Genomic DNA, 12,183 nt, shown 5'->3' with positions numbered 1-12,183 from the left:
CTCCTGACATGCATCCCTGGACCCACAGGGATTAATTAGATGCGATGCAGAGGGATTGGAGCATGTGTCGCAGCCGATGGGCATGGATGCCAGGCCGCCTTTCTCCTCAAACCGTGAAGCATGAGCTGCCCCTCACACCCTGGAATATAGGAGAGGAGCACGTGATATCTCCAAACCCCACCCAGGTCCTGGCCCATCCCATGGACACTCCCCCTTCCTACACAAAGATTCCTCGATTCACTGCATGGGCGCCAGATCCACCTTTCTTTTGGACACTATTTATCTATGGAAACTTTATTCCTCTTTTTGGACATTTTATGTTCATTAGTATATTTCAAAAAAACGCCTCTCCAAGGTCTGACGCTACACCATATGTGCATGACTCTTGCTCGTCCCGCTACAATATGAATATATCAAGAGTGGAGGACTATTGCTTAGCTACATTCAGGATCTGACTGTAACAACGTATGTAGAGAAGCAGAGAGAAGGCTCTTATACCTTTAGATTATGCCTGTATGACGTGATTGGAAGAATGTATAGTTTGTTGCCAAGCAGCCATTTATTTCTGTGCGCACATAATGCCATTATTAGATATGTGGGCTACGCTCTGTCTCTGGAAATAATTGAACACCAGGTCATCTATCCTGTGCAATAATAACTTGCAGCTGTGGCCTTACCTCACACCACACAGATTCAAACATCAATATTTCAAATTAATGAGCAATTAACAGTACTCAAAGGCTAATGCGCATAAATCATGGAACAGGCTGCTGAGCTGCTGAGTGATTTGGAGGATGGTTATTTTTTTGGCATAATGGTGGCTGGGTGTGTTGCATTGAGCAGGGTAAACATCATAAAGGAGAGCTAAATCATTAACTAATAAATCTGCCAGTGCGGGATGGCACTGCTACTGTGAGCATGGTGAGGTAAGATAGAAGGTCCTATAGTCAGGTGGATTGTGCCGTGCTGCACAGATCATATTGCAAGGCCTCATTTTGTGTGTGGTTTGTGACAGGTAACACTTATCAGACACAGAGGCAGTGCCTAAATGAAACCTAAGAGGCTTTGTGTTCTCATAAAAAGGTGCTGAAAAAGCTGGTAAGGGGCTCATGTGTTGATCCACGTGAAGTCATGTGATATGAGTGCAAGACTCATGCTTAACATGTTGGAGCTGTGGCCTAGTGGTAAGTGCACTTGTTCAGACACATTGAACCATGGCATTCATATTACTGATGAAACGAGTTTGAATCTGGTTGGAAAGTGGAAAAAAAAAATCTCATACTTAACTTCCCATTTCTGGACATAAGCCTACACGATCACATGGGATATCAACATGCTGTTTCCGACATTTGAATGTTCGAGTACTCTGAAATCAACCCCATTCTGCTGACTGCATCACCCATCAGACATTTTTGCAAAGATTCAAATATGTTCACCTTTCCTTGTGGTGTTACTGATGGCATGTTCTGGTTCTGCAGGTTCTGGTCCTGTGGAAACCAGGAAGTAATCGCATTCACATAAATAATGGCAATCTCAACTCGTATGGTGCATTTACTCTCTAAAATTACATAATTCTTTGTTTTAGTGTTGGGGTTTGGGGGTAGAGTAAAATAAGCATTTCTGTTGATTGTAGTACATAATTTACAACAAAAAATACAACTTGGTTTTGGTGCCACCTTGTGGACATTTCACCTCAACAACACTTCCAGCTACAGCCACTGGGGACAGAATTTTGGTAAGCACAGACTGATTTCAGCAGCAGAACTTTCAACCTGCTGTTGCCGAATTCACAGTGCAATCACATTGATCAAGCTCAAGTTTTGAGCGAGACATTGTTGGAATTAATATTGCCATGAAATTGTTCAGAAGAATTGATTTTCTCTCTCTCTCTCTCTCTCTCTCTCTCTCTCTCTCTCTCTTTTTAGGACTGTACGTTCTTCACCCGAAAGGAAATCCTTCGGTGAGTATGGTCAGCCTTTGATTCTAGTCATTAAAGGTGGTTATTTGTTCATTGTTAAAATACCTTTTCCTATCCCAAAACGTGTAAACACTGTGGCTGTGAAAACATTGAAGCATTGCTTTGTTTGATTGAGCATCCCGACCAGCCTGACATAGCAACATTAGCTAAACCAATGCTGTGAGTTTATCTGTTAGTCCAACCAATAGAAAAGTGTTTGGGAAAACTGTTTGAATGCAATGATTATTTTTGCAATTCTGTTTGGTGGCGCTTAGACTTACCCCCCTGTTAGAGTACGGCATTTACAATGGAAGTGAGCGGGGCCGGTCCATAAATGTTAAAATACTGTACACACGGTTTCAAAAGTTTAGTCTCAAGACATAAACATTATAAATGTCAACATGATTTTAGTGTGATAAAATTGGTTACTAACCTTATCTGTGTAAAGTTATTTCCAATATCGGGATTACAGGGTTTCGTGTCCATGACATAAACGTTTTAATAGTGGATATAACTTTACACAGGCGTGTAATTTTATCAGACTAAAATCACGTTAGCTTAACATATACTTTATAATGTTTACATCTTGTAGCAATACTTTTGATGTGCTTGGATGTTTATGGACTTCCCCATTCACTTCCATTGTAAGTGCCTTAATTTAATGAATGCTTTTTTTGTATACAAAGAACATTGTACAAAAGTGCTGTTCGTACAGTAACAGATTGTTTTCGTATTTTGTGTTCTACCAGTTCTTTCACCTCTGTTGCACCCTTCTTTTCTCAGTACACTGCCTCTTACTAACCACGTCTAAGGCCTATATATCTCTCTGTCCTCTTCCCCCATTCATACAACTAATTTCCCCCCTCTCAGAAGTTCAGCTTCAGTAATATTAATGCATGCCCATTCATATAGTCCACTCTGCATTTAACAGTCTGCTGCTTCATTAGTATTCCATTCACAGCCAGTGCACAATTTGTTTAAAAATCATATGGTTGCTTAGATCAAACCAGAGAATCTAAGACCTGAGAATTTCACCATTATAAATGTTTCTTCTTAAGAGAATTTTCTCTTACAGTATGTAAACTACTCTTATGCAGATCTAACCTCAAGCTCTGATCTAAAACCTAGTGAGCTGCCATGCTGTCTACTCTCTCTTCCCTACATAGGCTGGGGAAGCATCCTAACTAAAATGGAACCTTAAAATGACTTATTTGGAACACTGTAAGCAGCAACTCTGTGCAGCACATGCACCATAAAAGCCATGAGTGTATGTCATTAGCATGTTGCTAAGCTAACAATGTGATTCTCTAGTAAGCATAAAACACATAGAACACACAAATATATAGAACAATGGTCACATTTTATTTATATAGAACAATAATGATTTAATATAATTATATTATATGTATAGCATCTTTTCTTTTTATTCACCCCCCAAAAACAAATTGTGACAAAGAGCATGTCCCAATGCACTCTTGAATTGCCTTATCTGTGAATGATACATGCAATGCTCCCTTAGAATTGAGCAAAAACAGTATATCTCAGAAGGCAGCAATGTTGATGCTAGAGATGGACTGAAGTATCAGCCAAACTTTAGTCTCGGTTGATAAAAGAAGTTATCTGTGCTATCGGACATTGGCTGATTGTTTATAAACAGTTGATTGATAATGGCTGAATATTTCCTGTCAAAAGGGCACAGAAAAACACATCAGACATTTAGCCTTCAATCAATGCTGTGTGCAAAAGAAAATGGGTCTGTTGCAAAACTTAGTGAGCTGCCTCGCTGTCTCATGCCTACATAGGCAGCATCCTTGCTTAAATGGTCCCTCATAAGAGACCGAATTGGAATGCTCTACACAGATGGCAGATCCGCGCATCATTGAAATAGTGCTCTTCATGCGCAGTGCATGGGAAACTTTACTCACAACTGATCTAAAATGTAGTAAGGCGGGACTTCCTTTCTTACATCCGTTGACTGTTGGGCGTTTAGAGCTCCTTGGTTGAGAGTTCCAATTTCTCAAATTCATTGTAAAAGAAGTGGCCCGTTTTCAATACAGGTGATGCAAGAGAAATTATGCGATCCTTTTATGAACTGGGTGACAATTACGGCTGTCACAATATCAGACTTTCACTACATGATTATTGTGTCCAAAACAATTCACGTAAATTATATTATCGAGATAGCTATACACATTTTGAAATAATAATAATTAGAATAATAATAAGAAGAAAAGAATTAGAATAATAATGCTATCAGTCAAATTCATCTTTAACTTTGTTTATTGTGTGTTTTCTATTTTTTTGGCCAATGAAACACTCAAAATACGAGTGTAGGGAGGTGGAGAGAGAGTTTGTAACCATAACTGTACAAAACCGTACAAAAAGAACAATAACACTTAATGGCAACCAGATGAACTGATAAACAAATGATCCACAAGGCCAAGGGCGTAAAAGCCGTGGGACACGTCCCCCGCGCTCTTTGAAAAGGTGATTTTTGTCCGCTGCACTTTTCCAAGCAAAACACATACTGAGTCCTAATGGTGGATTTGTATACAGTATTTGCATTACTTTGGGCTGATTGAGCGACCATCCAGCCAATCACAGGTAAGTTTCATAAGCCAAAACAACCCTTACATAATACCTGTAGGCCATCAGTCAGACAGCACGGCTCCATTCATATCTATGTTATTTTATCAGCATTGATGTTGATCTAAATGCATAATCTAGAGATGAGGAACACACAAATGAGAGTTACTGTATTTATCGGCATATCGTTCTTGATTTGCAGCATTACGTGAAATGCACTGCAGCAATAACACCAAGGACAATCCTTCTTTTAAGCACACATTGTAAGTGGAGTTTATATCAGTGCATAAGTCTTCATTACATTATGCTCTTTACATTATGTTTGTGAGATAATAGTTTGATCAGTTGTTTTTGCCAATTTAACCACATTATAGATCTGAGTTAAATATGTAAAGCTACTGTATTTTAAATACCAGCTCTGGTTTTTTTATCTCTATTTTGTTGTGCAGTAGACAAACTGTAGTTTAAAATATTGATCTGCTGTGTTCTTTGATCATTTTACTGAATTGAATTTATATGTAGACACTCATTTTTTGTTCTCAAAGTGTGTACCATAACATTTTTTAATTTTTAACCAAACATGACATTTTCTCAGTAACAAGCCGTTATTGCAAATGCCCACCAGTCCCTGCAGAGTCTTACCTGTGAGCCTGTCTTCTGTATCTGTACAATCGGATTTCAATCAGAGAGGTTTGTTCCTATGATTAATCAGCATGAGCTACAGGCTGAAAATACAGCCCATCAATCAATTTCTCCATGTGGCTGCCCTCCAACTCTAGAATTTTCTGTATGTAGCATTCCTCAAGGCAGGAGTTACAGACATTGAACATGTTTGTGTATTCCTCTGCCTTATTTTTGGGAATGCGCTTATGTAATTCAGAAATTATAATTGACAGAAATAATGTATTTCAGATTAAAGGCAAAAAATATGCAAAAATGAGAGTGTTCCTGCATCAAAATTATGTTATGCAACAATATGATAATTGTTTCTTATGAGGTTTTAAAAGCAAAATAATTTGTAGTATATATATATATACAGGTGAAACTCGAAAAATTAGAATATCGTGCAAAAGTTCATTAATTTCAGTAATTCAACATAAAAGGTGAAACTAATATATTATATAGACTCATTACAAGCAAAGTAAGATATTTCAAGCCTTTATTTGATATAATTTTGATGATTATGGCTTACAGCTTATGAAAACCCCAAATTCAGAATCTAAGAAAATTAGAATATTACATGAAATCAATAAAATAAAAGGATTTTAAATACAGAAATGTCGGCCCTCTGAAAAGTATAATCATGCATATGTACTCAGTACTTGGTTTGGGCCCCTTTTGCATTAATTACTGCCTCAATGCGGCGTGGCATGGATGCTGTCAGCCTGTGGCACTGCTGTGGTGTTATGGAAGACCAAGATGCTTCAATAGTGGCCTTCAGCTCTTCTCCCCTAAACCTAACCCTACTCCTAAACCTAACCCTCACAGAAAACTTTCTGCATTTTTACATTTTCAAAAAACATAATTTAGTATGATTTATTAGCTGTTTTCCTCATGGGGACCTTTGGTCCCCACAAAGTGATAAATACACGCTCACACACACACACACTCTAGTTAAAGTGTGGATCAATCAAATTTGAAATTAAATTTTTCAACTTTTCTATTAGTAGCCTAATCACATTGTATATAAGGCAGGTTTTATCTGGTCAGGGCCACTGATGCTGTCTCTAATGGAATTATTGTTCATAAAATTGCAAGGTTCCACGTTACTGTAGCCTACACTGAATAACATTTACGAGGACAAACCAGTAAAGGTGTTTCACTTGTTTTCCTTTTAATGAGAGGTAAATATGGTTATATTTCATTGTAGTAAATTCATTGATTCAGTGTAGTAATCTTTTTTTTTGCTGAATCAGTTTTATTTTTAAAAGAATATTTAACATTTTGTTATCATTTACTCAACCTAATATAATTCCCAAAACTTTTTTTGAAGAATGTTCATGCTGCTGTATTCTGAACAATGGAAGCAGAGTCTTTTCTACGTAGACGTAGGGTTTATGGGGTAGACCAGAGAGTTAGGTTTTTATTTTACTAGGCTGTATTAGAATAAATAATAATTCATTATGTAAATATGTAATAAAAAATGTTTATTACTTAAAATATGTGCATGGAATACAGATATATTTTGAGCGATATATGAATTTGTTGATAGGTAAGAGAACATAGTTAACTGATGGTCTTTATAATGTTTTATCTTGTTTTTATATATTGTATGTACTGTATAGTGTATACATAAGTTTTTTTATTATTATTTTAATTAAATTTTTCTTCTGCAATGCCTTATAATGCATTTTTAGTCATACTTGAAAAAACATAATATTATGACATGGTTTAGGTTTTATTAAAAATGTTTAGCTGTATTTTTCCCCTTCTGTCACTCATCGACATTGTGTCGATGTAGTGACACTAGGGGTCACTCTTGGTAGCCCAAAAATACCTTCAAATCTTTGAGAAAAGGTCAATGAGTATTGGCGAGTAGAATTTGCATGCCACTCCCCCGGGGGTATAAAAGGGAACTGGAATGCAGAGTTCATTCAGATTTTTTCTTAAGAGCCGTGCGGTTGTGTAACAGGAAGCTGAATCCACTGCTGTTCCAATTCACCTCTAAAGAAGCGTTTGCTGTTGTATATAAGGCGCATTACAGCGGCTTTCTCTCCATCTGCATGCTTAGTGCAGAGCAACGCCCCTGGGCGCATCGACAGTGCTAAAAGAGTGTATTTCTCCTCTAAAGAGTAATATTTTCTCTATTAGAGCAAACACATTGAAGTTGAACGTCTTTTTAAAGACACGTCTTTTTAAAGATGTCTCCATCTCTGTGTAGTTCCTGGGTGCGGTCGTTACCTTTCCGCCTCTGATGGCCATGATCGCTGCCTTACGTGTCTGGGCAGTAATCACGTTGAGGATGCATTCATGGATGGTTCATGTTCTCACTGTGAGAACGTTGTGGTCACGGCTTTCCTTCTTCTGGGGGAAAGCCACTTCAGCTGTTCCCTCCACTGGTCCTTCTACATATGGGTATGAGGCCACCCTGGTTGATGCTGAAGGCAATTTGGGGGCTTCTATGGGTACAGTTCCACCGGGTAATCCCCCGCGGACCACTCATTCCCCGGTACGCTTGTTTGCTCCCATTCAGTTCTGGAATGAGACAGGCAGCTCGCCTGAGTGCCAGCCTAATGTCTTTTTCAGAGCTTGCGGGTTGGATGAGATGTCAATTGCTGCATCGGAGAGCGCCTTGGTGATGTCAGATGCCGAGGACTCGATTGGGCTGGTGCCTTCGGGTGTGCCAGCTCAGTCTGAGGCAGACGGGTAGCTGACCTCCATGCTTGCCTGGGCCGCTGCGAGTGTCGGGCTAGATTGGAACCCTCCACGCGCCCCTGAGCACTCGCAGCTTGACGACTGGTTCTTGGGGTCGGCGCGCCGCTGATTGCCATGCCCCCCTCCGGTCCCCTTCTTCCCGGAGGTGCATGACAAGCTGACAAGGTTGTGGAAGGCACCTTTCCCTGCCCAAATCCGATCCTTCAGCTCGCCCGCTCTCACTACCCTCGACTGCGGAGCTGCCACAATTCCCCAGGTGGATAAGGTGATCACTGCACACCTGTGCCCAATGAGTTCCCGAGCCTGTAGGACTGTGTCGTCTCTGGCGACCAAAGCCTACAGAGCTGCCAGTCAGGCCGCCTCCACCCTGCATGCTCTCTTACAGGTCCATCAGGCCAAGGTGCTAAAAGAACTGAACGAGGGTAGTTCTGATCCCGATGTGCTACAAGAACTGCGCTCGGTGATCGAGCTCACTCTCCGTGCAACGAAGGTCACGACGCGCACTTGGGCAGACGATGTTCACTCTCATGGTTCAGGAGCGCCACCTGTGGCTGAACTTGGCTGAGATAAGGGATGTGGACAAGGCAAGTTTCCTGAAAATGCCCATCTCCCAGGACTTCGCCCAGCAGTTGCCCCGGAGTGGTTCAAGAGTTCGCACCACATCTGTTCGCCATGGGCATCCCCCTGCGGTGACACAAGTCTAAGTGGCAACACCCCAGCCTGAACCAAGCTCTCGGCCCCAGCGTAGAGCCCCCCGCAGGAGAGCGTCGCCCCCACCTCTGGACCTGCAACTATTTATCCATTCAGAATAAAACTAAGTTCATTTTTAAATGTCTTTTACATGACAGTAATTCATTACTTAGTCAGTGTAAACTGTTTTATCATCCCGTCCATGCTGATCAATCCTTAAAATCAAGCAGTAACAAAGTAAACTTTGACGCCTTAAGAGAAATATATAATTTAAAACTTGTTAAAATAGATAATTGCCTGACCATGATGACTTGCTTTAATAATGATTGTTTGAGATTACTGTGGTCATGTGCACTTTTAATTTAAATCACATACTGACATCTAAATAAGGGAAATTAGTGAATAATAAAAACACCAGAAAATGCACATTTCTATATCTCTAGTTCAGATGCAGTGGGAGAATATTCAGCCAGCGAGTAAGTAATATGATGCATTTTGATTGGTCCTGCATCAGTTTTCCAGTTCTTGTGATTGGCCACAACTTTGTTAGCCCCGCACCCACCCAACAACGGTATTCTGTTCTCTCGCATCTTGGTTTACAAGTGCACAAGTGAGTTTTGCTACAAGTTTATCAAAAATGTTGTTGCAAAAGTCTAGTGTGAGAGGTTGTAACTGCTGAATTGTGGTTGTACTGCGAAAGTGAATTAAAGTAAAAAAGTAAATATGAAATACAAGTTTGTGTCTGTTGCTATTTATGTGAATGTCATTTTATCAACACACTCTCATGGCTAACTCGTCAGGATTCGTATGACTTTTCTAAATATGGCTAATTCGTATGTGTGGCATGGGGGGCGTGGTTGTGTGTCGGTCTGCGGAAGAGAGAGAGAGCGGTAAGGCTTGTCACCTGGTTTGTAATTATCTCTAACACCTGTGTCTTTTTGTAGTGATACGGCTAGAGACATTTAAAGTGTCGGGAGAGAAGGAGAGAGTGTCGAGAAAGCACGACAGCAGAGAGAGTGTGTCCCAGCTAGAGTGCTCACATAAATATAAACATAAATACTATTGAATGGTTATCGACGGTTATTCACACACTTCATTCACACACAACTGCTTCCTATCATGTTTACATACTCTACTGTTTGGTAAAGTTTAGATAAGGGGTTTGTGTAAGGGCATAATATTAATAAGTATGTCCTAATCGCCTCGTGTGCGGAACTTCTTGCTTACTTCCGCATTAGACATCGGTCAATTTGCATGTGATGAAGTCATACAAGTTTATGAAAACAACATTGTTTAAGACCATACAAAATAGCCAACTTATAAATTATTTAATACTTTTCATGAGATTGGGTTGCATTTTACACATTTGTGACTATTTGTCTGCAACTGTGAATTCTAAACAGATTTTTGATTATTGTCTGTGCGTGCATATTGCAACATTCAACTCCAGATTTTTATTTTACAAGAATTCACATCATTGCTGTGAGTGCAAATATCAACTTATGAATACAAATATTTATAAAGACCTCAAATTCAAATCTACAAGCTCTCTAGTTTTTCAATGGATTTACCTTCATTCAGGTTGTATGTCAGAATAGACTGAAGGTTTGTGCCAAGTTCAGTGGAAGTAGCTTGAAAGCTCTAGGACGAGTGAGAAATTATGGTCTTGGTTTAGGGATTTAAAAAAAAAAAAAACTGAAACAAGTCTGTACATTACAGAATCTTTTGTTTGCCAAGCCAACATAATGACTGTTTTTTCAGGTTTGCCGAACACTCTCTCCATCCATTTTCTCACTGACCTGACAAACACTTAGCCTGACCCAGACTCATTCCATTGGTTGAGCCAGTATTGCTGTGTCAAGCTGGTATTTATGCTAAAAAATGGTTTTAATGTCACCACAGAGCCTCAGCTTTTACACCTTTCAGGGAAATAAACCTTCACATGGCTCACAGTTGTCTGCATTTTAAACTGGTATACAAGAAAGAATTTTAACCCCAAAGAAATCACAAACTTAAAGTTTAAGCCCTTTATGCTCTGTGGTAATATTCTTGCATGGCGTAGGATTGCTTTCCAAACCTTATGAAAGACATGGAACCCAATCTCTCGATTAGGCACAGACTTACAAAGTCTCACATCGGGTCTGTTTCATTCCTACGTCGGTTCCTATCCCTGATCACAACCACAAGCAAAACCTTAAGCAAAGCAAGCCCAAAGTTTGTGCATGTTATTTGAACTGGCTGTTGTCCATTCCCTCTATATATTAGGTATAAACAAAACAAATTGCTTTATTACTTTTCTAATGGGATTTGCATATTGTTCTCAGGTTTCAGGATATGCTGTTAACTGCTGTCATTGGAAGATCAAGTGACTACTTTAAGAAATTAAAAACAGATACAGCAGAAAGGGGTACAGTGTTAGGTTACAGTCAAAGGACCCAATTACGGTAATACAAAGTCCTAGCGGCAGGCTCTGATTCGCTGAGCTCTAACTAGTGTACTTCCCCAATCTGACTCATGGGTAGGACATTTCCAGTGCTGAACATACTAGTTAAATATTCTGTCCATAAGTCATATGCTTGTGTAGGAAATTCAGTAGGTATCTGCCTTCAGTTCACAGCTACTTTCCTCTCATGGTATATGAATAGATTATAGACAACATTTTGTAATTGGAATGCATTTGATCTGAATGGCCCTTTAGACTTGTAGTACTGTACCGCTTCAAATTCCACTAAGTGAGTCAGATTTTAGATTTTATGGTGTCAGAATTTTAGGGTGTTTTGATGCTTTAATTACTGGTAATGACAATTTTAGTATGGAAAATATGGTTTATTGTTAATCATCATCAACTCAGCGCCACGTCTCCCAACCACAATGTTCTAGTAGTTTCTCTTGATGTTCCCTGAGCTGCATTAAAGCTTTGCCCTTCCATTGCAATATCATCTGAGAATGAACGAAGTGCCATCTTTCACCAAATGGCTCAACCTATACCTTTGCCTCGCTAGACTACTATCAGACTACACTAAATTCATCACTATCACTTCAGCTGTGATAGACAAAGAAGCACCTGAGTGTGCTGAAATCAATTGAGTGACATTTTCTGTGCGCTGTGTGTGATGTGATCTTGATAGATTGTCTGATTACCCCTCATGATTTTTGCCTGTTTTTAATCCTTGAGAGGATTATATGATATAATTCAAGGTGTTATGTTATTCATGTACCGAAAATGTATTGCTTTTTTCTCCGGAATGTAACTTTTTTTGTTAAAAATTAACAAAATGTTGTTAAAGAGAAAGTGCAATAAAAATCCATCTTCCAAACCATGTTTTTACCCACGTACACTTCGATCAACCTATAATAATGATTTATATTTTAGAGCAGTTCGGACAGATTTAGCGGGAAATTGCATACATACGTCATTTGCCCATGTCTGTATGGTGTGGGAGTAGCGTGAATCTGAAAGTTTGTTGTCACAACGAATGAGGAAAATTGACCATGGATCATTCAAAATGGCAAAACTCTGTGGAATCACTGGTTGTAAAAACAAAGAAACCCGTCTGTAAGAAAGAGTCTGTGAT

At 39.4% G+C, this 12,183-nt stretch overlaps 1 protein-coding gene across 2 annotated transcripts in view; it reads left to right on the top strand.

The window, feature by feature from the left end:
- The window catches only part of LOC127640560 (calcium and integrin-binding family member 2-like), a 45,684-nt gene that overhangs the window by 3,824 nt on the left and 29,677 nt on the right, over positions 1–12,183 (top strand). For both annotated transcript variants that reach the window (XM_052123186.1, XM_052123183.1), the window contains exon 2: positions 1,926–1,960. In XM_052123186.1, the coding sequence (XP_051979146.1) occupies positions 1,926–1,960 (35 nt within the window). The remainder of the gene's footprint in view (positions 1–1,925; positions 1,961–12,183) is intronic.

Source organism: Xyrauchen texanus, chromosome 49, assembly GCF_025860055.1.
Source record: "Xyrauchen texanus isolate HMW12.3.18 chromosome 49, RBS_HiC_50CHRs, whole genome shotgun sequence".
In the NCBI taxonomy this organism is placed as follows: domain Eukaryota; kingdom Metazoa; phylum Chordata; class Actinopteri; order Cypriniformes; family Catostomidae; genus Xyrauchen; species Xyrauchen texanus.
The sequence above is the reverse complement of the archived record's forward strand: the minus strand, read 5'-3'. Positions and strand labels throughout refer to the sequence as shown.